The 26709-nt window shown below is 39.8% G+C and overlaps 1 protein-coding gene and 1 pseudogene across 1 annotated transcript in view; one reads left to right on the top strand and one right to left on the bottom strand.

The window, feature by feature from the left end:
• Positions 1-26709, top strand: part of LOC134316941 (zinc finger protein 850-like) — a 1214164-nt pseudogene that overhangs the window by 181075 nt on the left and 1006380 nt on the right.
• The window catches only part of LOC134318088 (NLR family CARD domain-containing protein 3-like), a 62326-nt gene continuing 56580 nt past the window's right edge, over positions 20964-26709 (bottom strand). Inside the window, exons 14-16 of the mRNA XM_062998841.1 lie at positions 25189-25362; positions 22925-23098; positions 20964-21141 (exon numbers count right to left, since the gene is read on the bottom strand). Coding sequence (XP_062854911.1) covers positions 20964-21141; positions 22925-23098; positions 25189-25362 — 526 coding nt within the window. The remainder of the gene's footprint in view (positions 21142-22924; positions 23099-25188; positions 25363-26709) is intronic.

Here is a 26709-nt window from a genome sequence, read left to right as displayed (position 1 = left end):
GGAAAATAAAGGGGGCAAATGGCAAACAAGGAGACACCAAAAATGTGTGCTCAAACAAAAGAAACTTCTTAAAATATAAACTAGACACAACCCAACTTCTTCTTTGTGGGGTAGTCGAGCACATGTTCAACATGAGCCTGAAGCTGGGAGGAGTACCACAGTTGTGGTAATAATCGTGTGTGGTACCTGTGCCGAAAAACACAGCATCCAAAGGACCTTAACAGCTACAGATCGGTGGCACTGACTTCACATTTGATGAAATCACTGGAGAGGCTGGTCCTTACCCATCTCCGCCCTCTGGTGAGCTCATCAATGGACTCTCTTCAGTTTGCCTACCAGCCTGGCGTTGGGGTGGACGATGCCATCATCTATCTTTTACACAGAGCTCTTTCTCACCTGGAGAAACCTGGGAGCACCATGAGAATAACCTTCAATTTCCTTAGTGCTTTTAACACAATACGACCGGGGCTCCTGAAGGACAAACTGGAACATGTTGGAGTGGACAGTCACCTGTCAAAATGGATACTGGACTACCTCACCAACCGACCACAGTATGTGAGGGCACGGGACTGTGTGTCTGATTTGGTGGTCAGCAGCACAGGGGCCCGTCAGGGAACGGTCTTGGCATCGTTCCTCTTCACCCTGTACACGGCTGACTTCATGTACAGCTCACCGGACTGTCACCTCCAGAAGTTCTCTGATGACTCAGCGATCGTCGGACTCATCACTAATGACGAGGACAGCGAGTACAGAGAACTGATCCAGGACTTCGTGGACTGGTGTCTGCAGAACCACCTCCAGTTAAACATGGGAAAGACCTGGTGGTGGATTTCCGCAGGTGCATACCCACCTTGCCACCGGTGAACATCCAGGGAATGGACATTGAGAGAGTGGACTCTTATAAGTACCTGGGTGTTCACCTCAACAACAAACTGGACTGGTCAGTTAACACTTTATAAAAAAAGTCAGAACAGACTCTATCTACTCAGGAGACTGAGGTTATTTGGAGTGCGGGGGGGGGGGGGGGGGGGGGGCAGCCCTGAGGACTTTCTTTGATACATTGGTTGCATCAGCCATCTTTTATGGAGTGGTATGTTGGGGCAGCAGCATTTCTACACCGGACAGGAAGAGACTGAACAAACTCGTTAAGAGGGCCGGCTCTGTCCTGGGGAGCCCCTTAGACCCAGTGCAGGTGGTGGGAGACAGAAGGATGTTAGCCAAGCTGGCATCCATGCTGGAGAACGACTTTCACCCCATGCATGAGACTCTGGCAGCATTGGGCAGCACTGATTTAACGGTGTGACGGCGGCTACTGTACACAGGCTTTAAATGCAGTGCCGCACAGCTGAGCCTGATTGGCAATGATTGGCGCTGGGGATTCTGGGGATTAGAGTTCTCAACCCCAGATCCACCAGCTCTTCCCCTGCGCCGCCCAGGCCCCCTGCTGGTGGCCTACTGCATTTGCGGCACTCTTACAAAGACATTTAGAAAATGGTATGCGTCCAGAGTTAGGGGTTATTAGGGTTAGGGGTTAGGGGTTTGTGTCCCAGTGCACAAAGAAAGATCCATAAAGACATGATCGGGTAAGTCTGGTGTGGAAGAACTTGACTGGCCCCCACAGATCCCTGACCTCAACCCCATCAAACAACTTCAGGATGAACTGGAATGGAGACAGTGAGCCGGCTCTCTCGGTCAACATCACTGTCTAAGAACCTCACAAATGCTCTTCTGGATCAATGGGCAAAAAACCACACAGACACACTCCAAAATAAAAGCTCCTGTAGGTGTCCCAATACACACAATGTCCACACACAATGAAGGCTGAAAAGTCCTTCGGGTCTCAGTAATTAAAATCTACATACATTTTTAGATTTTTAGTATTTGGCTGCATGTTAATCACCCAACTTTGGCAGGAGAAACACTTGATATGTGAGTGATTTTAATATGATTAAAAGTTATTTTATATATATATTTCTTAATGAATATAAAGGTTCCTTTCACAAACCATGGGTGTGATCGAAAACCTAGTGAGCTGCCTTGCTGTCTTAAGAGGATTCTAATAAGTCAATGACTTATAAGGTAGGTTATTCGAACGCGCTACTCAGACAGCTATAACATCGGGTTTTGCTTACTAAGCTAACAGTTAGCATCTTGCCATTCAAACCAATGGGATGGGGTGGCACAGTGTCTAGCATGTCAATATAACATCTCCCTCCGTGTACCGAAAATGGTTACATTCGTTGACAAGCCTGAACTTGCAAATAAAAACACTTGTACAAGTTTATACAGGTAAAAATCAATAATAATTTATTTACGTTTGAAAATAACTCTTCTGTGAGAAGAGCTGCTACACTGAATGCTGGGATTGCCTTGATCACTAAGGCAGTGTCGGATGCTCACTACTTCTTGAGTCAAAATAACATTGAAATGTTAAGATGCCTCACTAGTAAGGATGTTAAGGCATCTAGGATTTCGAACAGCCTCGTTCTCGGGAGCACGTAGGATGACGTAAAATTAGTCTATGTAGAGAGAGAATTGTTCCTTTTTTGTTTACTATTTGTATAAACCTGAACATTTACAAGAACATCCCGTCTTAGTCGACACATCTACAGGCTGAAAAGGGACTCATGTAAATCAGAATGCAAAAAATGATACTGACTTATCTACACTGATTAGACTAGAGGTTTTTAGAAGCGTCCAATCCTGTGATCGAGAAGAAAGGTGTAGATCGTACATAAGAAGTCATGTATAATGACGAGAAGCAGCTGAAGCATGAGTGGAATCTGAAAGCTTGACTTTCTTCATCGATCGGTACCTGCTTGTCTAGACTTCTTAGCTTCTTCAGTTCTTTACACATCAATGATGAAGCAGATACTGATGGTCCTCCTGTTTCTCACAGGTAAAAGTGTGTTACTTCATGGTTTTACTGGTAGAAAATAGATAAATACATGAATGAGTAGATGGATGAATTGACATGGAGAAATAGTATCATTTATGGCTCTATGAAGGCGGGTTTTGGATAAAGAAATTAATAAATACATTAATAAATTGATAAAAAAAATAAATTGGATAATAAATGCATGACAGTATAAATAGTTTTGGCTAGATAGATAAATAAATGAATGAATTAATTCTTGATGAATGTAAATTACCAGTATTAATACAGCTGTGCCTTAAAACTTGTCATAAAACGTCATTGAAGTTTCAAGGTATTTTTTCCCCATAAGGATGTTTGGGAAACCTGTTAATGTATCAATGGTTCCATGGGTCTGCATATACAATATTTTAGACTAATGTAAAATAATGAGGTTTTTAATAATAATAATGCATTTTATTTACAGGCGCCTTTTAAAGCATTTAAGGGCAGCTTACATCTTACAGATCAGTTAAACAACAATACACATACAATAAAAGACATATACAATTAATATTGAACAATCAAGTGAATTAATTGTAGGCTAGTTTGAATAAGTGAGTTTTTAGGTGGGATTTGAAGGTGGAGAGCGAATCAATAGCTGATTCAAAATAAGAGTAAGCAGGAACAGATACTGTGGAAACCCAACATTTCTCGCTAAAGAAAATCGCTGTACCGCCTCCTCGTCCCGTGACGCGAGCTTCGCAGGTGTAAATAAACCCAGGTGGAGTGCACTGATTCAGCTGGGAGAAATCACCACGTTGTTGCCATGTCTCCGTCAAGTAAGGAAATCATATCCATGATCGTTCAGGAGATCATAGACCAGAGGACCTTTGCTGGATAGCGAACAAATGTTAAGTAATTCAAAGTGGAGAGAGTTCAGGTCATGTTCAGATCAATGCTGCCTCATCATCACCCACTGCTGCGTTCTCTTCACCGGCTTCCTGTAGCTGCATGTATTTAGTTTAAAACATTGACGTTTGCCTACAAAGCCAAAAATGGACCCCAAACTACCTTTAAGATCTAATCAAACCCCACTCAGTACCACGCAACTTTCGAGCCACTAGTCTTACTCGACTTGATCCTCCACCCAGGATTCGAGGAAGACAAGCATCAGCATCAAGGCTCTTCTCCGTACCAGCACCCAAGTGGTGGAACAAACTTTCTCTGTCTGTCCAAACATCTGTTGTCTCTCGCTGTCTTCAAAAGACGATTAAAAACTTTCATCACATCTTTACTAAACACTTAAACTGACCTGCACTTACTTATTAATGCTCTTATTCATTTATTGCAGCCAACAACAACAAAAAAAAAACTTTGGTTCTAACAGATTTTGGCAGATGAATGATCTTTCACTGTTGTACTTAAACTAGAGTAAGGTAACATTCACTACAGAAGCACTTCTGTAAGTCGCTCTGGATAATGAAGACAATGTAAATGTAGTGAGAGGTTAAATATGTTTATGAAGACCTCCGCTAGTTGGCTCTCACAGACCTTTAGTGTCCTTCCAGAAACTCCATCTGGACCTGCTGCGTTGTTGGGATCCACTCTCTGTGGGGTGGTTCTTACCTGATGACAATGTAGAACCTGTGTCTGCTTTTCAGCATGTGGTGTGATGTGGGAAGCAAATCTGCTGTTTTGCTTATCAAGGCGACAGAAGAAATTGTTTAACACATCAGGTAGACGGGTGACGTCACTCTCCTGCAGGGTGTTGGTTTTGTAGTCCGTCAGTGCTTTGATTTCGTTCCACATGCTGCAGGGGTTGATGTTCTTAAATTGCTCCTCAATGAACAGCTTGTATCTGCACTTGGCCTCCTTGATGCCTTTCTTTGAGGTTCAGGCATCAAGTGATTAAAAGCATACCCACATACCAGGATGTACAAAAGTAGTGAGAAATCGTTCCAGCCTTGTGTCTGTTTTCATTAGCACCTGTTCACGCAGAAAATTGTAGAAAAGGTGTGTGTGTGTATGGGGGGGCTGACGCAACAGTTGACGTAGTAACCGCGCCCCCCAGAGAAAATAAATAAATAAATTAAAATACAGCCATTAAAATAGAAAATAAATATGACGTTTTTTCACAACTATAATTTAAATAAAAATGCCAAAAGGTAGCACATTAAGATAGTGTGTAAAAATACTAAATAAACAATAACACCTGTCACACATACAAGCAGCCTAAAAATAGGAGCGCAAATGGCGACACCCAACACTGACAGTGTATAACAGGGGTGCCCAAATAATTCCTTATAAGGGGCCAAAAGTTAATCTCAGTGAAGGGCCACGGGACAAAACTAAAAGGTTTTGTTATTTTAATATTGCAATAAATTAAAATATATCAGGTTTTTATTGTTAAATAAAACACTACTGTTTATTCTAATAAACTGTGCTTTTATTGATTACAATGGATGATAGGTAAATAATAATATTTTGCTCTGCATGTTTTTCTTTACAAATTTCCATTGGTTCAAATGTTTCTGCTCCTTAAAAGAAATATTTTCTTTCTCTCCTCGCCACTTTACTTTGAGAACAGGTGTGCATGTTTTGTTTTGTAATGCAAACAGATGTTGTACTCCTTTAGTACATCTACTCTCTGTCTGCAGATGAGGGAAACTGCGGTTGAATCTTTTTCGGTAAAATTATTATTATTTTTTTTAATTTTGGTTTATCTATGTCACTGCCTCCTACGCTCCATGATTAACAGCCTCACTCGTGTCATCATAGATTACTTGATCTCTGCTGAGAGGAGCTCCACAGCGCCACCCTCTCCATTCGACTGTCTCAAGTAAAATTGTGGTCAGCTAATGAATTGCAGCTAGCATTATAGGCAGTCAAACACCTGTTGAAAGAAATTCCCAGTTACTGACAAAAGTAAACCCTACGCTGAAAAAAAGAGACAAATTGGGCAGCCCTGGTGTATAAGATAGCATGAAAAGATGCCTTAAATGAGTACAATCATGCCCTTATAAAAGCCAAAGCTACCTATTTAATTCACTTTATAGTTCACTTTAAATGTACTTTATAATTCGTTTTACTTTATAATTTATATTTTACAGCTGTTACATATAATCTGTACCAGCCTTCAGTGTTGTTGTGGTTATACAGATACTTGTTTGTATAATGCTTCCCAGACCGTAGCAAAGACAACAGACCATTATTGGGATGACTGGGATTCTTTACTATCCTCCTGGCTCTTGTCCAGCACCGTTTCCTGTATATGGACTGCAGGTCAGGAGGCTCAGTCCGGATGTTGCGCTCAGCTGAACGCACCTCTCACCTCTGTAGAGCCGCCCGTCCTGCTTGGTGCTGTTTCAGAACCAGGCTGTGATGTTTCCCGTTATGATGGATTTAATGGTGCATGAATGAAAAAAAGTGAAAATTGTAAAAAAACAAAAACATTTTAATCATGTTTATATTATATAATGAATGAATAAATAAATTGATAATTGAATTCATCTGTTCTACAGGAGTCTCCGGCCTCATGCCTCTCGCCCAGCGTAAATATTACCTGATCCAGCAGAGTAAAACATGGTACGATGCTCAGACTTACTGCAGAGCTACATACACCGACCTGGCTACCATCAGCAGTGATGATGACATGGCTAGACTTCAAACTGAAGCTCAGATGAACCAGTTCACCTCTGATGCCTGGGTTGGACTGTACAAAGAGTCACATGGATGGCACTGGTCCTACATAAATGAGAGTCTAGGAGCTGTAACGTTTTGGTCTTCTTTTGAGCCAGACAATTATGGAAAGAAACAGGAATGTAATCGTTTTACATACGACGGTATTTGGCATGACAGAGAATGTGGAGATGCGTTTCCCTTCGTGTGCTATGATGGTAAGTGGGATTGTTATGGTGTTTAATGTATTTATTTAGTGTACAGATTGTCTACCGGACTAAATTAATGCATGTTAATATTTAATGATGTGATTTTAAATCTCACAGAGAGGAACACTGGGACCAGCAGGTACGTTTACATCTCTAACAGTAAGAACTGGTTGGAAGCTCAGCGTTACTGCAGACTGCATCACACCGACCTGACCAGTGTGAGAGATGCAACTGAAAACTCTGTTATACGTGGTATGACCCTTGATTCTACTTGGATCGGTCTGTCCAGAGTTACCTGGAAGTGGTCAGATCAGACCAGCCTGGACAACATTACCTGGAAGCCTGGAGAACCTAAAACCGATCTAGCGTATAAAGATTGCGGCTATTTATCTAATTTTCAGGCTGCTGATGCTCTGTGCTCAAACCTCAAACCTTTCTTCTGTCACAGAGGTGAGTTCAAGTTGTTTTCAGTGTCGTATTTAATTCAGACTCATTTTAATTAATGTTATAATTTCAGTTTCATCTCTGTGTGAGCAGATGTAGGACACAAACAGATCCTGAGATTGAAGGTTCAGTCGGATCAGAACATGAACGATCCTGCAGTACAGGCAGCGCTCCTGGAAAAGGTGGGTCTTCTCCAAATTCTATTTATTTTAGCAGCAGGAACCTCAGTGTTCATCGAGCTCTGATCCACAGACTGAACTGTAATCATCATCATCACATCAGCATGAGTTGCTAATAAACCATCTTCTCTTCTACAGATCCAGCATAAGCTTAAGGAGAGAGGGGTGGAGGGGAACATCAAGCTGAAATGGAGGGAACAAATTTAAAAAAGTGAAAATTGTAAAACAAAACATTCGAATAATCTTTATATTATATATTATTTTTATTTCCATGCTAGGACATGCATATTCACAGAATTAATTTAGGTAAAATGATATACTCTATTAAATGAACTGATAAACCTCATGTTTTAATAGTTCTGGAATTTTTGGATGGAAGCATAAGAATTTGAATCAAATTCCTGCCCCTATGAAACCACACATCTGTGGCAGGTATTCCAGAAAGTGGGTTTAACAAACTTTGAACTCAACCATTAGCGCTGAGTTGACTTATCTCGCTTTCAGCATTAATGGTGCCTTCACAGATGTGCAAGTTACCCATGCCATGGGCACTAACACACCCCCATACCATCAGAGATGCTGGCTTTTGAACTTAGCGCTGATAACAATCTGGACAGTCCTTTTCCTCTTTGGCCCGGAGGACACGACGTCCATGATTTCAAAAAACAATTTGAAATGTGGACTCGTCAGACCACAGGACACTTTTCCACTTTGCGTCGGTCCATCTCAGATGAGCTCGGGCCCAGAGGAGCCGGCGGTGTTTCTGGGTGTTGTTGATATATGGCTTTCGCTTTGCATGGTAGAGTTTTAACTTGCACTTGTAGATGGAGCGACGAACTGTGTTCACTGACGATGGTTTTCTGAAGTGTTCCTGAGCCCATGTGGTAATATCCGTTACAGAATGATGTCGGTTTTTAATGCAGTGCCGCCTGAGGGGTCGAAGGTCACGGGCATTCAATGTTGGTTTTCGGCCTTGCCGCTTACTTATACAGATTTCTCCAGATTCTCTGAATCTTTTGATGATATTATGGACTGTAGATGATAAAATCCCTAAATTCCTTGCAATTGCACGTTGAGAAACGTTGTTCTTAAACTGTTGGACTATTTGCTCACGCAGTTGTTCACAAAGTGGTGAACCTTGCTTGTGAACGACTGAGCCTTTCGGGGACGCTCCCTTTATACCCAATCATGACATTTACCTGTTTCCAATTAACCTGTTCACCTGTGGAATGTTCCAAACAGGTGTTTTTTGAGCATTCCTCAACTTTCCCAGTCTTTTGTTGCCCCTGTCCCAACTGTTTTGGAACGTGTTGCAGGCATCAAATTCAAAATGAGTGAATATTTGCAAAAAACAATAAAGTTTATCCATTTGAACATTAAATATCTTGTCTTTGTAGTGTATTCAATTGAATATGGGTTGAAAAGGATTTGCAAATCATCGTATTCTGTTTTTATTTATGATTCACACAATGTCCCAACTTCATTGGAATTGGGGTTGTACCTTCAGCTTCTCTTTTAAACACTTTTGGCCATGACTGAATATGAATTTTTGCAACAATTGTCTCACAGCGAGCAATTAGATTGTCCAAATAATGAGTATGAGATGCTATAGCCGCCCTAGAAAGCGCTATGCAAAATAACACACAACACAAACACAGAACAGACCTGTGATGGTGTGCTGAAACATAGATACCAACACTTGATCCATCAGCTCTGATGGTGACATAGCAGGGTTAGTGAGAGATGGTGGTATTGTAGACGATTATACCGTAGTGGCTAGGAGTAGCTTTAACAGTGTTGTGCTACACAGGTCGTTGAATTTACGTGATGCTCCATCCACAGACATGAACTCATACACATCATATGTACACAATACACTATCAGAAATGGTGTCGTTCTCCAGGGTGTTGGCTGGTGATGGTGGTGTTATTGACATCACTCTAAGAGGTGGTAGTTTAACATCTGATGTTAATACTGTGTTGCCTTCAAGAGATGGTTACAGTGTAGATCGCTTTTCAGATGCTATTGAAAGGATTATGCAGAGTAACAGAAGTATTAAAACAGACAATAGTTTGGTGTTGATTGTCTCGATAGCCATGAGTAAAAATGGTGGTGTTCGTCACATCAGGTGATTGATAGGAACAGACTGAATCTTTTCTGCCCAACAAACACCTCTAATAACTTGTGTTTTGCAATTTGTATTGCTCATATTCTAAACCTGAACGTCCCACATAACACATTAGAAACTATAGCCGAACAGATACAGACAAATGTTGGCTTTACACGGGTCCATAGAGTCGGGTTTAAGGACATTGGACGCTTTGAATATAAGTTTGGTGTTAAAATAGTTGTTTTTCACAAGAGTAGTTCGGGTGATTTAGAGATGTTGTGTTTCTGTACCTCCATGACGGCCATTATTACTTGGTAAAAAATGTGAAAGCATTCATGGGTGTGTCATATGTTTGTGAGTTTTGTTATAAGGGTCACACCAATGCCAGAGATCACAGCTGTAAATACAGCTGTGATGTGTCACAAGTACCCCAGACTTATCAAATATTGTGATGTTCTGTAAGTCCGACTGTTATGAGCAGCATAAGAAACAGAAACAACATCCTACAGGAATTATGGCGTCCTCATGTAATCTAACCAAGTGTTATAAAAAAAACATGGATGTCGTTATCATGTTAGTTTAATAAAGCCAAAACCCCACAGGTGTGTCACTGCGGTGAAGATTTAATATCAGACACCACGCATTAATGTTACATACAGCCAATCAAATTAAAAGAACCCAGCAAATCGTACATCTTTTTTGACTCTGAGACACGATTTGAAGACGGAAAGCACAAAGCTAATTTTGTCTGCGCTATTACACCTGATGGTCTTATAAGAGCTCTTCTAAACTCAAGTCCTCTCAGTTTTAGAGCTTCTGTTGTTAATATGATCTGAATATTCTGTATCTTCTACACTTTGGTTAAAAGCAGCAACGAAGCTCAAGTATCATGAAGTGATTTAAAAACATGATCCTGGATGATCTGAAATCCATGACTGATGCTCTGCACGACCCACTCCACCGATTATTGAGTACCATTAATTTGATCCTGAACTACATCCTACAGCATCTGGAGCTCTCACATGTTCACCTGTATTCTGTATGTGGACTTCAGCTTTGCTTTCTACACCGTCATCCCTGAACGACTCTCAGATAAACTAATGCAGCTCAACGTGTCTCCATCTGTCCACCAATAGATCATTAACATCATAAGGGACTAAATGAGCAAGTAAATGTGTCTGTGATCTGTATACCAGCTTTACACCACTGTGACCCTGATCAGGATGAAGTGGTTGTTATTATTTTAATAATAATAATAAAGCTTGTATTTAGGAGAAGTAGTGAGTGAGTGAGGTGTTTCCTGTACAGAGTGAATGATTGTACTGTATCACATCCTCCCCCTCAGCACCTGCAGTCGGTCCCAGCTGCAGCAGTGCAGTTACTGTACACTTCCACTCACCCAGGTTTTTGTACCACCATATAACACTGTGTGAAGACACCACTACTACTGATAACATGGTAACTCTGACAGTAATAATCTCCTGCATCTCCAGTCTCAATTCTACTGATGGTCAGAGTAAAGTCAGATCCAGATCCACTGCCACTGAAACGATCTGGAATACCTGATGCTCTTCTGTTAGTGTAGTAGATCAGAAGTTTAGGAGCTTCTCCAGGTTTCTGCTGATACCAGGCTAAAAGATAACAGCTATAGCTACTGCTGTAGTAAACTTCAGAACTGGTTTTACAGTTGATGGTGACTGAAGCTCCTGGATCAACATGTTTTACTGCAGGACTCTGAGTCACAGTCACCTGACCTCTGGATCCTGAAAACAATAAGAAGAATAAAGACGTTCACTACATGAAGAACCATGTGGAGTTTGAAGATCATCTAGTGGATCTTCTCCACATGGCAGAGCCTCCTCACCAGTAGAACATAAAGCATCGTGTTACCTTGAGTGCAGAGAGCCAGTGTGCAGATGAAGATGGAGATGAAGGTCATGGTTGATGTGGGTGAAGATGCTGGTCAGCAGCTCTCAGTCATGAAGTGTTAAACTCACAGAGCTTTAAACACTGACAGAGCACTGAAGCATGTGGTGTGTGTGTGTGTGTGTGTGTGTGTGTGTGTGTGTGTGTGTGTGTGTGTGTGTGTGTGTGTGTGTGTGTGTGTGTGTGTGTGTGTGTGGAATCACTGGAGTGGAACAGAGGTTTTTGTACGACGGCTTCATTGGAATGTATCACTGTGCTACACTTTTGGTGGAGGAACCAAACTCAGCGTCAGTAAGTAGTTTTATTTCTTCTACATTAAAAACATTTTTATTTTTAATATCATTTATTAATCTTCATATAAACAAGAGAAAAAATAAGTATTAATAACAATAAATAACCAGTAACTGAATATTTAACCTTCAATAAATACTGTGGTACCTTGTAACTCGACGTCCCCTAAACTTGAAATCTTTGAAACTTGACGCCCTTCGTGGAGAAATTTGTACCTTTAAACTCGACTTTTAGCTTAAACTGGAACTGTGTGGGACTGTCGCTTTGTTCACATTAATGCTGTCCGTGATCATGATAATGCTTTGCTATCATTACAAAAGGAAAGTGCACAATAAACAGCAGCACCGCGACCCAGATCAACCACAGAGCAGCATAAAATCATAACCGCTGCTTACCTGAGCTTTTCTTCTTCAAATTGAGACCAAATCTACATCAGTGTGTTGTTACATCAGGGATTTAATCCACTTGTTTTTTCTTCTTGGAGACTTTTGGAGACCAACATGGACTCTTTTTACTTCTATAACTCCAGATCAGAATTAATTAAAAGCTAAAAATGTAATATGGTGATTGTAAACAACATTTGCTACAGGAATAAATTGTTGATAATGGAATGTAATATTATAATATTATTTTTAATATATATAATAAAATATTCACATAATGAAATATATGCAGTTCCACAGAAACATGAAACAACCAAGTCGTGTTGAATGCTAAAGTAATAAGAGTTGATATTGAATATGTGCTAACAGAAGCTTGCAGATGTTTCTACTGAACTGCAGTGATGTGAGAACAGTGTGCAGCAGCACTGCATTGATGATTGAACACAGATGAAGGTTTCCAGTCTGGATGCTTAATAAGCAGTAAGGAGGAAATGATGTGGAAACGTTTCTAAATGGGACTTTTTGTTCTGTTTCTCCTGTACAGCCGGTCCCACGGTGAAACCGTCCGTGTCTCTGCTCCCTCCCTCCTCTCTGCAGCTGTCTGAGGGATCGGCCTCGCTGCTCTGCCTGCTGTCTGGTTACTCTCCACAGGGGGCGCTGGTGAGCTGGACGGTGGACGGCACAGTGGTGAAGGACAGGGTGGTGACCGGAGCAGAAGAACTGAAAGGGGGCAGTTGGAGGCGTGGCAGCACCCTGACCCTCAGCAAAGCACAGTGGGATCAGGGGGAGGAGTTTGGCTGTAAGGTCTCTCACGGTGGCGTCGATCATCCCGTCGTATTCAGAAAGAACCAGTGTGAAGGCTAGCAGCTCCCAGATAGAACTGAACATGGAGACACTTCCACATGCTTCTACAATGGAGTTTCAGTTCTACACAATGCTGCATTTCTGTCTTTCCTCTGTTCAGTGTCCTGTTGCTCTTCCTGTAGTTTTGCTGTGCTGAAATAAAGCTTGATTTTGGACATTGTCTGGTCTTTTCTTCTAGTTCATCATCATGATGAGTGTTAGGAGAGAAGATCTTTAGCTGGAGATTCAGTGCTGTGTGTTGTGCTTCAGTGAGTTTGGATGAAGGAAGTTGAACATCTGGTGAAAGTGCTGCTCTATTCTGGGAGAAAGCAGATCACTCAGCCGTCTTCATGCAAATCTCACTTTCACCCCTGTTACGTTCCTCTAAAAGATGTTATCACTAGGGTAAGGAGGAGGTAACCATGTGATTGTGTGTTTAAGAAAAAGTAAATAAATAAGTAAATAAATGAGAGAGATCACGACGGTGATGATTGTCAGCAGTAAGTGTTCGAGTTTTACTTAGAAAGTGAATAACATAAGTGAGTTTTTACAGGTTTACACAAACAAACAAAGTCAAATATTTAAACAATCCAATTTCGCTGCTGCATACAAATATAGAACTAAAATTCAAAACAACTATTAGACTCAAAAGTAAAGGTGGACCATAGTGTGTAGTTTGGTTCTTGGTTCCTCCACCCACTTTTCCGGTTTCCGGTGGTACGCACGCTGGTACTTGATTTATTGCATAAAATGTAATCTGCAATACGTGGGTGAGACCAGGAACACCTTGGCTACTAGATTACCTAATCCGGTTTCCGGTGGTACGCACGCTGAGACGCACGCTGAGACTGTAGCCTAGTTGTTTGTTTGTTTGTAGCCATTAGCTAAATAACTTTTTATATACGTATGTTTTAAACGTTAATCTTTTGCGCGTGTTGATATAGAGTGTTATTTTGTCTATCGTAAAAAAGCGCTTGTGTTTACGCTTGTTTACTAACGTAAATCCGTGCTTGTGAAAACTTCTGCTACCGGCATCCGAACGAAGCCGGTTTTAGTTTGTTTGTTTTGTAATTCAGCGAATTAACATTTTATTCATCCAGAATTAAAACCGCTTTCTGTCCGCACGAAGCACGTTTGTGTTTGGATGTTTCTGTATTTTAGCGCTTAAACATATTTGCTTTGTGGAGAGTTAAAGCCGTTTTCTGTTCGTAGGAACCGCGTTCTGTTTATTTGTTTTGTACACCAGCACATTAACACCGTTTTCCTTTAGAATTACAGCCGGTTTTGTCGGAAACAAAGCGCATTTGTGTTTGTTTGTTTTTGTACTTCAGCGCTTAAAAACCTTTGTTTTGTGGGGAGTTAAAGCCGTTTTCTGTCTATAGGAACCGCGTTCTGTTTATTTGTTTTGTACACGAGCGCATAAACACCGTTTTCCTCTAGAATTACAGCCGGTTTGTCCGAACGAAGCGCGTTTGTGTTGTTTGTATTTATATTCCAGCTCATCATCGCCTGTTTCGTCCGGAATTAAAGCCGTTTTTCTGTGACTACCAGCAGAAGCACCTGTGAATCCAACTTAAACATCAACTTCATCTTCTAAAGCTAAGTACATTTCTTTGTTGTAATGGCCCCAGCAGGAGCTTTATATCCCTGTATCGAGTGTAATATGTTCAGTTATTCCTTCTCCGTCGTTAGTGATAACTTTACATGTGATGAGTGCAGATTAGTTGTTAGTCTGACGGAGAAGATCTCAGTGTTAGAAGGGCGCATTCGGGCGTTAGAACAGACTACTACTAGTGCGGGCTTAGATACAGCTGTAGCAGTCCCGAATGCCAGCAGTTCAGGTGTAGAACCCCAGACTCCGGCATTAGAGCCCTCACAGCGGGGCGACTGGGTGACGTCTCGGCGACATAGTCGTAGGGCAAAGCACCGACCATCTCAGTTGCACGTGTCCAACAGGTTTTCCCCACTCAGTGAGCCACCCGCTGAGAAGCCTGTTAATGTAAGTGCTCTGGTTATAGGAGATTCTCAGCTCCGACACGTGCGTATTGCAACCCCCATAGAGACACCAGCAACCATAGTCACTTGTATTCCGGGGGCCAGGGCGCCTGACATCAGAGCAAATCTAAAAGTGCTGGCTAATGCTAATCGTAGATTTTCTAAGATTGTTATCCACGTCGGCACTAATGATGTTCGTTTACGGCGGTCTGAGGTTACTAAGAGTAATGTTAAAGAGGTGTGTGAGTTAGCTAGGTCGATGTCTGAGGCAGTAGTGTGCTCTGGCCCCTTACCGATTCAACCCAGTGGCGAAACCTACAGCAGGTTGTTGTTGCTGAACCGCTGGATGTCTAAATGGTGCTCAGAAAACTGCATTGATTTTGTAGATAACTGGTCCACCTTTGAGGGAAGGCCTGGTCTTTTGAAGCGGGATGGTGTCCACCCCACTTGGGATGGTGCTGCTCGCATTTCTTGCAGCATAGGTGACAGGCTTTACCACCGCGTTAGTGTAGCGGCAGATAGTGGTAAGTGACTATCCAGAGCCAAGACCAGGCAGCAGACAAACAGGCCTAACCAACTGTCTGCGAGTCGCCATCGGACGTCACCCGGAATCCTTAGGTCACAAACCATTGAGACTGTGTCTGTTTACCGTGGCAGGTGTAAGCCAAAACAAAATCAAAAAGTATGTCATAATAACAATTAAAATTAATCTAAATGAGCATCATGAAAACCATAGTAAAGCTAAACTAAAGTTAGGACTTCTGAACATCAGGTCACTTGCATGTAAAACAGTAATTGCAAATGAAATAATTACAGACAATTGTCTTAGTGCACTTTGTTTAACCGAGACCTGGGCTAGACCTGATGAGTATCTAGGTTTAAATGAAGCATCTCCTCCGGGTTACAGTTATGAACATAAACCACGTCTTAGCGGTCGTGGTGGAGGAATAGCCACAATTTATGATAAAGACATAGGTCTTACTGAAAAATCATCTCCCATAACAAACTCGTTTGAGGTTCTTATCTCTGACATAACCAATAAATGTTCATCTGATAAAACTAGTATGTTTAAACTGGTTACTGTTTATCGACCCCCTGGTCCTTACGAATTTGCAGATTTTCTTTCAAAATTAGTCTTATCAACTAAAAAAGCTTTAATTGTTGGTGACTTTAATATTCATTATGAGGATAAGTGTAATCCACTCAAAACTGCGTTTGATTCTATTTTAGAATCCTTAGGCATCACCCAAAATGTAACGGGACCCACTCACCGCTGTAAACATACCTTAGATTTAATACTTACTTATGGTATTAACATAGACAACCTGGTAATCGTACCACAGAATGACTTAATCTCTGATCACTCTCTACTAATTTATGAAGTGTCCCTGTCCAATAATATACAGCAACCACATCGTTTTAAATGTAAGCGCACTATTACATCTGCAACTGCAGCAGCGTTCATAAACTGCCTACCAGAATTACCAAATATATCAGCATCAGAACCTAAAGAACTAGATCAGGCAACTCAAAACCTAGAGACCGTACTGCACACAACCTTAGATAACGTAGCCCCACTCAAAACTAAACTGATTAGGGAGAAAAAACTTGCTCCTTGGTACAATGACCACACATGCGCACTTAAACAAGCAGCACGGAAATTAGAACGCAAGTGGCGCCACACTACACTGGAGGTGTATAAGATTGCTTGGAAAGATGCTCTAACTGAGTATAAACATGCCCTTATAAAAGCTAAATCTTTATATTATTCGTCCCTAATAGAGAAAAATAAAAACAATCCTAGATTCCTTTTCGAGACAGTGTCCATATTAACTAAAAACGTTAATGAAACTGAATCTAATAACCACCCGACTGTACCAGCGATGATTTTTTAAAATTCTTTAATGACAAGATAGAAAAAATACGACTTCAGAGTCAAAATGTGTCACTTCCCAGTGATAAGTATGGACTCACTCTGAGCAGCATTGGTGAGAATAGTAACGAGTTAATCCAACTAAATTCCTTTAATCCAATCTCCCAAAATGAAATAACTGCGTTGATTAAATCATCGAAGTCATCATCGTGTATACTCGATCCTGTTCCAACTCGTTTACTTAAAGATTTACTCCCAGCTATTGTAGAGCCCCTGCTTACATTAATCAATGCATCCCTTAGCCTTGGGTATGTACCTAAATTGTTTAAAAGTGCTGTTATTAAACCCCTGATTAAAAAACCTAATCTTGATCCACATGTTTTATCTAATTATAGGCCAATTTCAAATCTTCCTTTTGTCTCTAAGATATTAGAAAAAGTCGTTTCCAAACAGTTATGCTCTTATTTGAATGAAAATTGTATTCATGAAAAATTTCAATCAGGATTTAGACCCAACCATAGTACCAAAACCGCATTAATTAGAGTAGTTAACGAGTTGTTAATGTCTTCTGATAATGGATGTCTCTTTTCTTGTTCTATTAGATCTTAGTGCAGCGTTTGATACGGTCGATCATAACATTTTACTGGAGAGGCTAGAAAATACAGTAGGTGTTAAAGGACTCGCACTCTCTTGGTTCAAATCATATCTGAAATTTGTTTATGTAAATAATAAATGCTCGGAAACTACAAAAGTAAAGTGTGGTGTTCCACAGGGGTCGGTACTGGGACCGCTATTATTTACACTCTATATGCTTCCACTAGGAGAAATTATTCATAAACATGGCATAAATTTTCACTGCTATGCAGATGACACACAGCTGTATATATCAGCCAAACCAAATGATACTGACACAATCAGTAATATAGAAGATTGTGTAAACAACATAAAAAACTGGATGTCGTGTAATTTTCTTTTACTTAATTCAGATAAAACTGAGGTTTTACTTGTTGGCTCTAAAGCTGCAAGAGACAAGTTGTCTAACCTGGTGCTAAACCTAAACACTTTCTCTGTTACTCCTAGCTCTGATGTAAAAAACTTAGGTGTCACAATAGATTCAGATCTTTCCTTTGATACACACATTAATAATATTACTAGAGTTGCTTTCTATCATTTGCGTAATATTTCTAAAATAAGAAATATACTATCTGTTAATGACGCTGAAAAACTGATCCATGCGTTTATAACTTCTGGGTTAGATTATTGTAATGCTCTTCTAACTGGATGCTCTGGTAGATCCATACACAAACTCCAGTTAGTTCAAAATGCAGCAGCTCGAGTGTTAACTAGAACTAGAAAATTTGATCATATCAGTCCTGTTCTATCATCTCTACACTGGCTGCCAGTTAAATTCCACATTGATTACAAAATACTTTTACTAACCTATAAAGCGCTACATGGTCTGTACCACAGTATCTGAGTGAACTTATTAATCACTACAACCCAGCGCGTCCACTTCGTTCACAAGATGCAGGATTACTTATAGTTCCTAGAATAAAAAAGATTACGGCTGGTGGAAGAGCATTTTCTTACAAAGCTCCACAACTCTGGAATAATCTTCCTGCCTCTATTCGGGATTCGGACACAGTCTCAATGTTTAAGTCTAGACTAAAAACTTATTTATTTTCTCAGGCTTTTGATTAGTATAGACGAAGGCACAGAGCTTGGGGGTTCTTGGTCATAGAAACTTGTGGTGATCAGGATTGTTACCTGCTCGCTCTCACTTTTAGTTATGCTGTAATAATTAGGGCTGCCGGAGTCTAAAACTCTCTGTAAAACTGTTTTACTCAACTAGCATTGTACATTATTAACTACATTCTTTGTTGTTTTACTCCAAAGGCATTCTGATGGAAACCTGTTTACCCGCCGAGGTTAAGGATTAAAGTCAAGACTGCAGTGCCAACGATGCTTCTGCCGGATGTGACGGGTCGGGAGTAATTGCACCAAGAATGACAAGAAATCACTACAGACTTTATTGAAGACTAGACCGAATAACAACTTTATTATTATTTATTTATTTATTTATCTATTTATTACCAGTTATAACTTTTAGATCATTTAGTTCTGTGTTTGTATGCTTTGTGTAAATCGTGTATTTATTTAAAGTATCCTCCAGGCCACCCAAGAAGGATGGGCCCTGCTGAGTCTGGTTCCTCTCAAGGTTTCTTCCTGTCATTTTCAGGGAGTTTTTCCTTGCCACAGTCACCCTCGGCTTGCTCAACAAGGGTTTTTGTATCTGTTGGTCCTGGATTTTGTAAAGTTGCTTTGAGACAATGTCTATTGTAAAAAGCGCTATATAAATAAGGTTGACTTGACTTGACTAAGGACCCACAACTGCTGGCTGTGGAACCACAACTGCTGGCTGAGGAACCACAACTGCTGGCTGAAGAACCACAACTGCTGGCTGAAGAACGACAACTGCTGGCTGAGGAGCCACAACTGCTGGCTGAGGAACCACAACTGCTGGCTGAAGAACCACAAATGCTGTCTGAGGAACCACAACTGCTGTCTGAGGAACCAAAACTGCTGGCTGAGGAACCACAACTGTCTGTCAGACCATCGGATCAGAACCACAGGAAGCTCCAGTACATTGTACACTGTGTTGTAAATGACAGTAGATGAGAGGAGACTATTAGACCAGCACCAGCGCATCATGGTACATCGCTCCTAATGTATTATAGCATCGCTTCAATACTCTAAATGTTTAAACAGTCAGTGATTGTGAACATTAAACACTGGCTAATATGAGTGTATTATTTTTGTAGTGTCACACATCAGCTCTACATCAACTTCTGCTGCTCACATATCCTCACCAGTGCAGTCCAACAACCACAGAAGATCCCTGTCCATGGTACTAAAGAGATCATCTTGAGGAGACCCCCCCAGATCTTCAGTGACGTGGACTGTAGTCTGTTTCATTTAAACAACAATAAACTTTAATTCTAGACATTTCACTGATGTTTTTGTTCTTTCTTAAACATGTTTAACACGGTTAAAGTATTAGTTCACATTTCTATTAGTAATGAAGTGAAGCCACTGTTCTGGATCAGGCTCAGATGAAGTCCAGCTCTTACTGCCACAGTGGTGAGGACCAGAGTATTACCATGTTTGTTGGCTTATATGAAAGCTGCTCACATCACTGACATCATATTTAATTACATGTCAGGAAATTCTTCATTTAAAGATGAATGAGTGATGATCGAGCTCTGGTTTAATCTGCTCTTTATTTACTTCATTCACTCATCAATAGATGAAAGTGAATCTTTCACTCCAAAAGTCCTAAAAGCAGCACTTATGACTATTTGTGTCTTGTTCCTCCTCCTGGTCTCTTGGTCGTCTCTCTTACTCATGTTTAATGGATTATTGTTCTCTAGACTTCAGCTCATCAGAAACATTTCCAACACAAAACGTGTCCATACATTTGTGCTTCTCACTTTACACAACATACAAACAACAGATGCTGATATAATAAAGTTTTATTGTTTTATACACAATAATATACACCAGGATTCAATACAAATCAATAATTAATCATGATTTCATGTATATAACTGTACACATGATTAAAATCAGAATGTGGTTTAATAATATCAGATGAATCTGTGACTGATGTGAGTGAATTAGATGTTGAATGTACAGGACGAGCGCTGTGTCTCCAGAGTCTGATCATAATAACAATCTATTCAGCATCATAAACACTTTCTTCTTGTGATTAAAACCTTTTCTACAGTTTCTCACTCGTGTCATGATGTCTGAATCCTGCACAGTTTCATTTTCTCATTCACATCCTGTACAGATGTTTTAATCACAGCTGTAAATCACCTCTGTGGTCATTTGAATTGTAGAATGATTGACATGTTCTCCGTTCATCAACATTGAAGATACACTGAACATCCCAGAAATAATCGCTGCTTTTAATCTCCGTCTACATCTGAGTTTATCTCCAAAACCTGAAAATAATAAAAGAATAAATTAATAACAGTCCTGTGTCCTCATATTTAATGATGGAAACATGATGGAACGGTTGTTCTGGTGTCTTTACTTACAAAGTTCTGTTCAGTACAGAGTGGATTTAACGAGAAACTATCTCAAATAGGTGAGCAGTAAATAGTTCTTACTCACCTCAGATCCTCCAGTCTGAAATGTTTATCCTTCTTTAGATCAGAGAGAAGCTTTATTCCTGATTCTGTTAGATTATATTCAGACAGATGAAGTTCTCTCAGGTGTGAGGGGTTTGATCTCAGAGCTGAAGCCAGAGCAGAACAACCTTCATTTGATACACCACAACGATCCAACCTGCAGAGAGAACAATGATCAGATCTTCACTGTTTATTATCAAATTTATTTCTACATCTAATCATCAAATCAAACTCACATGGAGCAAAAAAAGAAAAGAAACTGCAATAATTAAAAAAAAAAAAAAAAAAAAAAAAAAAAAAAAAAAAACTTGATTGAAGGACCTGGGTTTGACCCTAACCCCCTGTCACTCAAATTCTGGGTACTCTTGTTGTTTTCTAATAAAACAGAAGGTGGACACACTTTGGTTACATTCATGACAGGAACGGTAGTTACTCATTACACAAGATTCATCAGTTCACAAGATTATATCAAACGTCTTGGAGAAGTTTGTATCTCCAATTCACCTCATTTGCACGTCTTTGGACTGTGGGAGGAAACCGGAGCACTCGGAGGAAACCCACACAGACACAGGGAGAACATGCAAACTCTGCACAGAAAGGACCCGGACCACCCCACCTGGGGATCAAACAAGGACCTTCTTGCTGTGAGGTGACAGTGCTACCTACTTAGCCACTGTGCTGCCCGGATCAGCTTGGTAAGTAAATGGGTGAGTGATGCTCTGCGTTGGTTTGGCATCCTGTTCAGGAGTGTATGAATAAAAACCTGATAAGAGAACATCTACAGTACAATATTTGGATTTGTAAAGAGGACTGGAGTTTCTTATACTGAAATTCATCTTTAATTTTTAGTGTGAACATCAAAATTGAGAACTCATTTTTACTAACTGTTTCATCCTGCTGAGTTTTTACTTGAAGCGAAACAAAAATAAAATACAGCATCTTTCAAAACATTTAGATTAATCCTGATATAAGAGAGCAGGTATTAAATGAATATTCAGTGTAAGATCTAGAAGTGCTGGTTCTGGTTCTGGACCTTCAGAGCTTCTGTAAATTAACAGATTCTGTTTACACATAAATAATATTGTGTGCTAGTTAGCTAATAAAGCATTAGTGCACATTGTTGTTTACTAGACATGCATTAGCTAAAATGAGATGAGAACATGAGGTTACACAGATGCCCGGTTCCTAATGCTGCTATTAGAATTGTGCTCCTCTGTTCCAGTGGCCACATAGGTTATGTAGTAAAGTTGTAGATCTGTGTGGTGCTCAGTGCTGAAGGTTATACAAGCATTAAGGGCAGTGCTTTCTGGTTGAGAGATCAATACTCCATGCCTTGTCCAGAACACACACGCTTCCTCCATCAAACTATTAATAAACATTTATAGCAGCTAAAATACACTTTAAATGAAAAGATGTTTTAATAATGAGATCAGTTTAGAGTTCAAGTTTTTAATTATGAACTCACAGAAGTGAAACGCTGGTGATGACCAAGTGAACAGCTGAATGAGTCGCTTATCCACTGGACAAGTACAAATAAAAACCTGGTAGCCGGGAAAATTTACCTCTCAGACACCAGGACTGGTAATATCCTCACCCTGGGTCAGTATTGTAGAACAATATAAATGTATTATAAAAGAAAGACCAGACGTTGGGCCAACTATTTTATTGAAACTGGAACCAATAAGTGCTTTACATTATTGAAAAACAGAATCAAGAGACAGTGACTGTGATTATATGTAAGTTATTATTAGAGTTGTTCTGAGCTGGTGGAAAAGCAGTAAACACTGCTTCGTATTGTTAAATGTTTCCTTCTATAGATCATTTATTTAGTAAAGACACAACTTCCATTCAAATTTAAATCCTCAGTTTCAGTCTCACTATTAGAGAAGATGAGTTAGTGAGGAGCAGCTCATGTGTGATTCTCAGAGAGATGATCTTACCTCAGTATCTCCAGTTTACAGTGAGGATTCTCCAGTACAGCACAGAGACGCTTCACTCCTGAATCTCCTAGATTATTTCCAGACAGATTGAGTTCTCTCAGGTGTGAGGGGTTTGATCTCAGAGCTGAAGCCAGAGCAGAACAACCTTCATCGGATACACCACAATTATACAACCTGCAGAGAGAACAATGATCCACTCTTCATTCTCTCAGTTCTAGAGGAACTTCATCATCTACAGAGTCACTACAGTCTACAATCAGTGTGGATGAATCTCTGTGAAACAGCAAAGGTACAAATAAAACAAGACCAAATCAAATATGATGATGAATGATCTGCTGTGGTGACCCCTAACAGGAGCAGCTAAAAAAAATCATCAATTTTGAGACCTACACCTAACCACACATTAAAGATAAAAGTGGTGTGAAAGTGCTCCAGATTAAAAAAAAAGTTTTTATAAAATATGTTCATGATAAAGCTCTTTTTTTTCTAAATTCAAAGAAACATAATTTGTTGGAAAAGAATTATTTTATTTTATAGAAATGGTTCTTTACACCTGTTAGCAGTGGGTGTGGCTGAAACCCCTGAACTGAATAAATAGATGTGTCCACATAGTTTTGTAACTAGTATGTAAGTGTAAATATAGTGGTAGAAAATTCTGGTTATAAATGTTTTATTGTTGACTGTTTTCTTTATGGCTTCTTTCAGTTGAATGTACTGATAGTAAAAGTGATCTGATTAGTTTGCTGTACCAGACTGGTTCCTCCTCTCTGTCTCCATTACTGAATTACTGTACCAGACTGGTTCCTCCTCTCTGTCTCCATTACTGAATTACTGTACCAGACTGGTTCCTCCTCTCTGTCTCCATTACTGAATTACTGTACCAGACTGGTTCCTCCTCTCTGTCTCCATTACTGAATTACTGTACCAGACTGGTTCCTCCTCTCTGTCTCCATTACTGAATTACTGTACCAGACTGGTTCCTCCTCTCTGTCTCCATTACTGAATTACTGTACCAGACTGGTTCCTCCTCTCTGTCTCCATTACTGAATTACTGTACCAGACTGGTTCCTCCTCTCTGTCTCCATTACTGAATGACTGTACCAGACTGGTTTCTCCTCTCTGTCTCCATTACTGAATGACTGTACCAGACTGGTTCCTCCTCTCTGTCTCCATTACTGAATGACTGTACCAGACTGGTTCCTCCTCTCTGACTCCATTACTGAATTACTGTACCAGACTGGTTCCTCCTCTCTGACTCCATTACTGAATTACTGTACCAGACTGGTTCCTCCTCTCTGTCTCCATTACTGAATTACTGTACCAGACTGGTTCCTCCTCTCTGACTCCATTACTGAATTACTGTACCAGACTGGTTCCTCCTCTCTGTCTCCATTACTGAATTACTGTACCAGACTGGTTCCTCCTCTCTGTCTCCATTACTGAATTACTGTACCAGACTGGTTCCTCCTCTCTGTCTCCATGATGAAAACTTTAATGGATTTATGTTGATTAAAAACATTTAGCTCTTTTATAAAATATTTTAGCAGAGAAATAACTGAGAATTTTATTGTATTTCCAACAGGCAGTGAGGAGAGCAGCTAATAGTGTTATATTTATATTAACTGTTAAATTGTTAAGAAATGTTAATAATAATAAAGTTATGATGTCAGTAAAATATTAGTCACTATTTTCTGAATGAATAAATGTTTATTTAAAAACAGCAATGTTACAGTTTGTGGTAGATTTACAGATTCTGCGTAATCGCAGCCATTACAATTTATTACTGACTACATTTCCCAGACTTCCTTGGAGGAGCCACCACTATAGTGTGATGTAAACAGTTTTAACTAAACATTTAATAATATTTTTTATGATGTATTAAATGATGTAAAAGAAATAATCTGATCTGAATCAGAAGTAATTCCTCCTCTTAGACTGAAGGACTAGTTTTTAGGGTTCCTGCGGCGTCTGGTGTACCTACCTTTGGTCCCCGGCGTCGCAAAAACTACAGACCGCCTCAAACTAAATAATAGGTAGGCTAATTAGGGTTGACAACCTGCAGCTGCACATGGCTTATTTAAGCAGGTCCTGGTCCTTTCCACATAACAATTGTTAAAGGTTTATTTTTATAGATCATTTCCTCTCTTTATTTAGTAAAGACACAACTTCCATTCAAACCTAAATCCTCTGTTTCAGTCTCACTATTTGAGAAGATGAGTTAGTGAGGAGCAGCTCATGTGTGATTCTTAGAGAGATGATCTTACCTCAGTATCTCCAGTTTACAGTGAGGATTCTCCAGTACAGCAGAGAGATGCTTCACTCCTGATTCTCCTAGATTATTTCTAGATAGATCAAGTTCTCTCAGGTGTGAGGGGTTTGATCTCAGAGCTGAAGCCAGAGCAGAACAACCTTCATCTGATACACCACAATCACGCAACCTGCAGAGAGAACAATGATCCACTCTTCATTCTCTCAGTTCTAGAGGAACTTCATCATCTACAGAGTCACTACAGTCTACAATCAGTGTGGATGAATCTCTGTGAAACTAAGAAGAATGTGGCTGATCTCAGGTAGATAAGACTTTATTGATCCCGAAGGAAATTGCAGACAGAGATCTCATCCTTCATGTGAAGGTCTTTGGTTTTTTTCAGATCTTTCACACTTCTTACTAGGTAGGGCTGGGTGATTTGACTAAAAACCTCATATCTCAATATGCTTTTGAGAGGAGGCAATATACAATACCATACAATGTATACTTACAGGCCACCGCCAATATTTTATCTTGTATTGTTTATAAGTTATCTTAAAAACACAAAACATTGTAGGTTTGATAGATTCTGACTTATGACAGTGATTATATTTTGTATTATTACAGGCTGTATTTGTATTAATATTGACAACATTTATATTAAACTTTTTAGCAGAATCTCATGATCACATTTCTGCTCTGTTTTACTACAAATATATCAGCATTGGAAAAATCCAAAACATTTAATATTTATTAATCATTTACTATCATTGCAAAATGAAAGCGCACGGAAAACAGCAGCACCCTGACCCAGATCAACCACAGTATAAAATCATAACCGCAGCCATCTTGTATATTTCCAGAATATAAAAATCCATATTTAACTGTGTTTATCTACCTAACTAATGAAGACCATCTTAGATAATTTTATGTCATTTATTCTCTCTGCTTTAGTGGTTGAAAGCTGAAACTGGTAATTAGTTCACTAAACTGTCAATTATTCAGCAACCAATGAAGAGAGAGATTGAAATTCTGCCCAAAATATGAATTCGGAAGCTCTGATTGGTTTATACATCTGAATCTTTTGAACCGAAGTTGTTTTGCCTACAAAGTGAGCAAATGATTGATTCTTTACCATAGATAAGAGCACAGTTTTCTGATCCGATTCCAAAGAATAATATGTCTGAAAAGAGTCGTTTCTGACTTATTGACTCTAGTTTTTAGGCCCCCACCCCTGTACCCCGCTCTGCAACAAGGGGCCCTTACTATAAGGAACACGCACTTATTCTTGGAATTTCTGCAGCTGTAGCATAAGAGATGTGAAGATTCCCTGAGCTCAGAATACTTTTGCCAATAATTCAATTCTGTTAAAAAAAATTTCTGTTTGATCTTAAACTTTAATCTCTTGAGTATTTCTTCTCAATTATTTGAACAGCGCTAGCAACTATATCGATATTTATGATATACCATTCAGCCCTATTACGAGGTATAACAAAGTAATAATCACAGGTACTAAAATATTGTACTTAAGTAAAAG

Source organism: Trichomycterus rosablanca, chromosome 1 (assembly GCF_030014385.1).
Source record: "Trichomycterus rosablanca isolate fTriRos1 chromosome 1, fTriRos1.hap1, whole genome shotgun sequence".
Classification (NCBI taxonomy): Eukaryota; Metazoa; Chordata; class Actinopteri; order Siluriformes; family Trichomycteridae; genus Trichomycterus; species Trichomycterus rosablanca.
The sequence above is the reverse complement of the archived record's forward strand: the minus strand, read 5'-3'. Positions and strand labels throughout refer to the sequence as shown.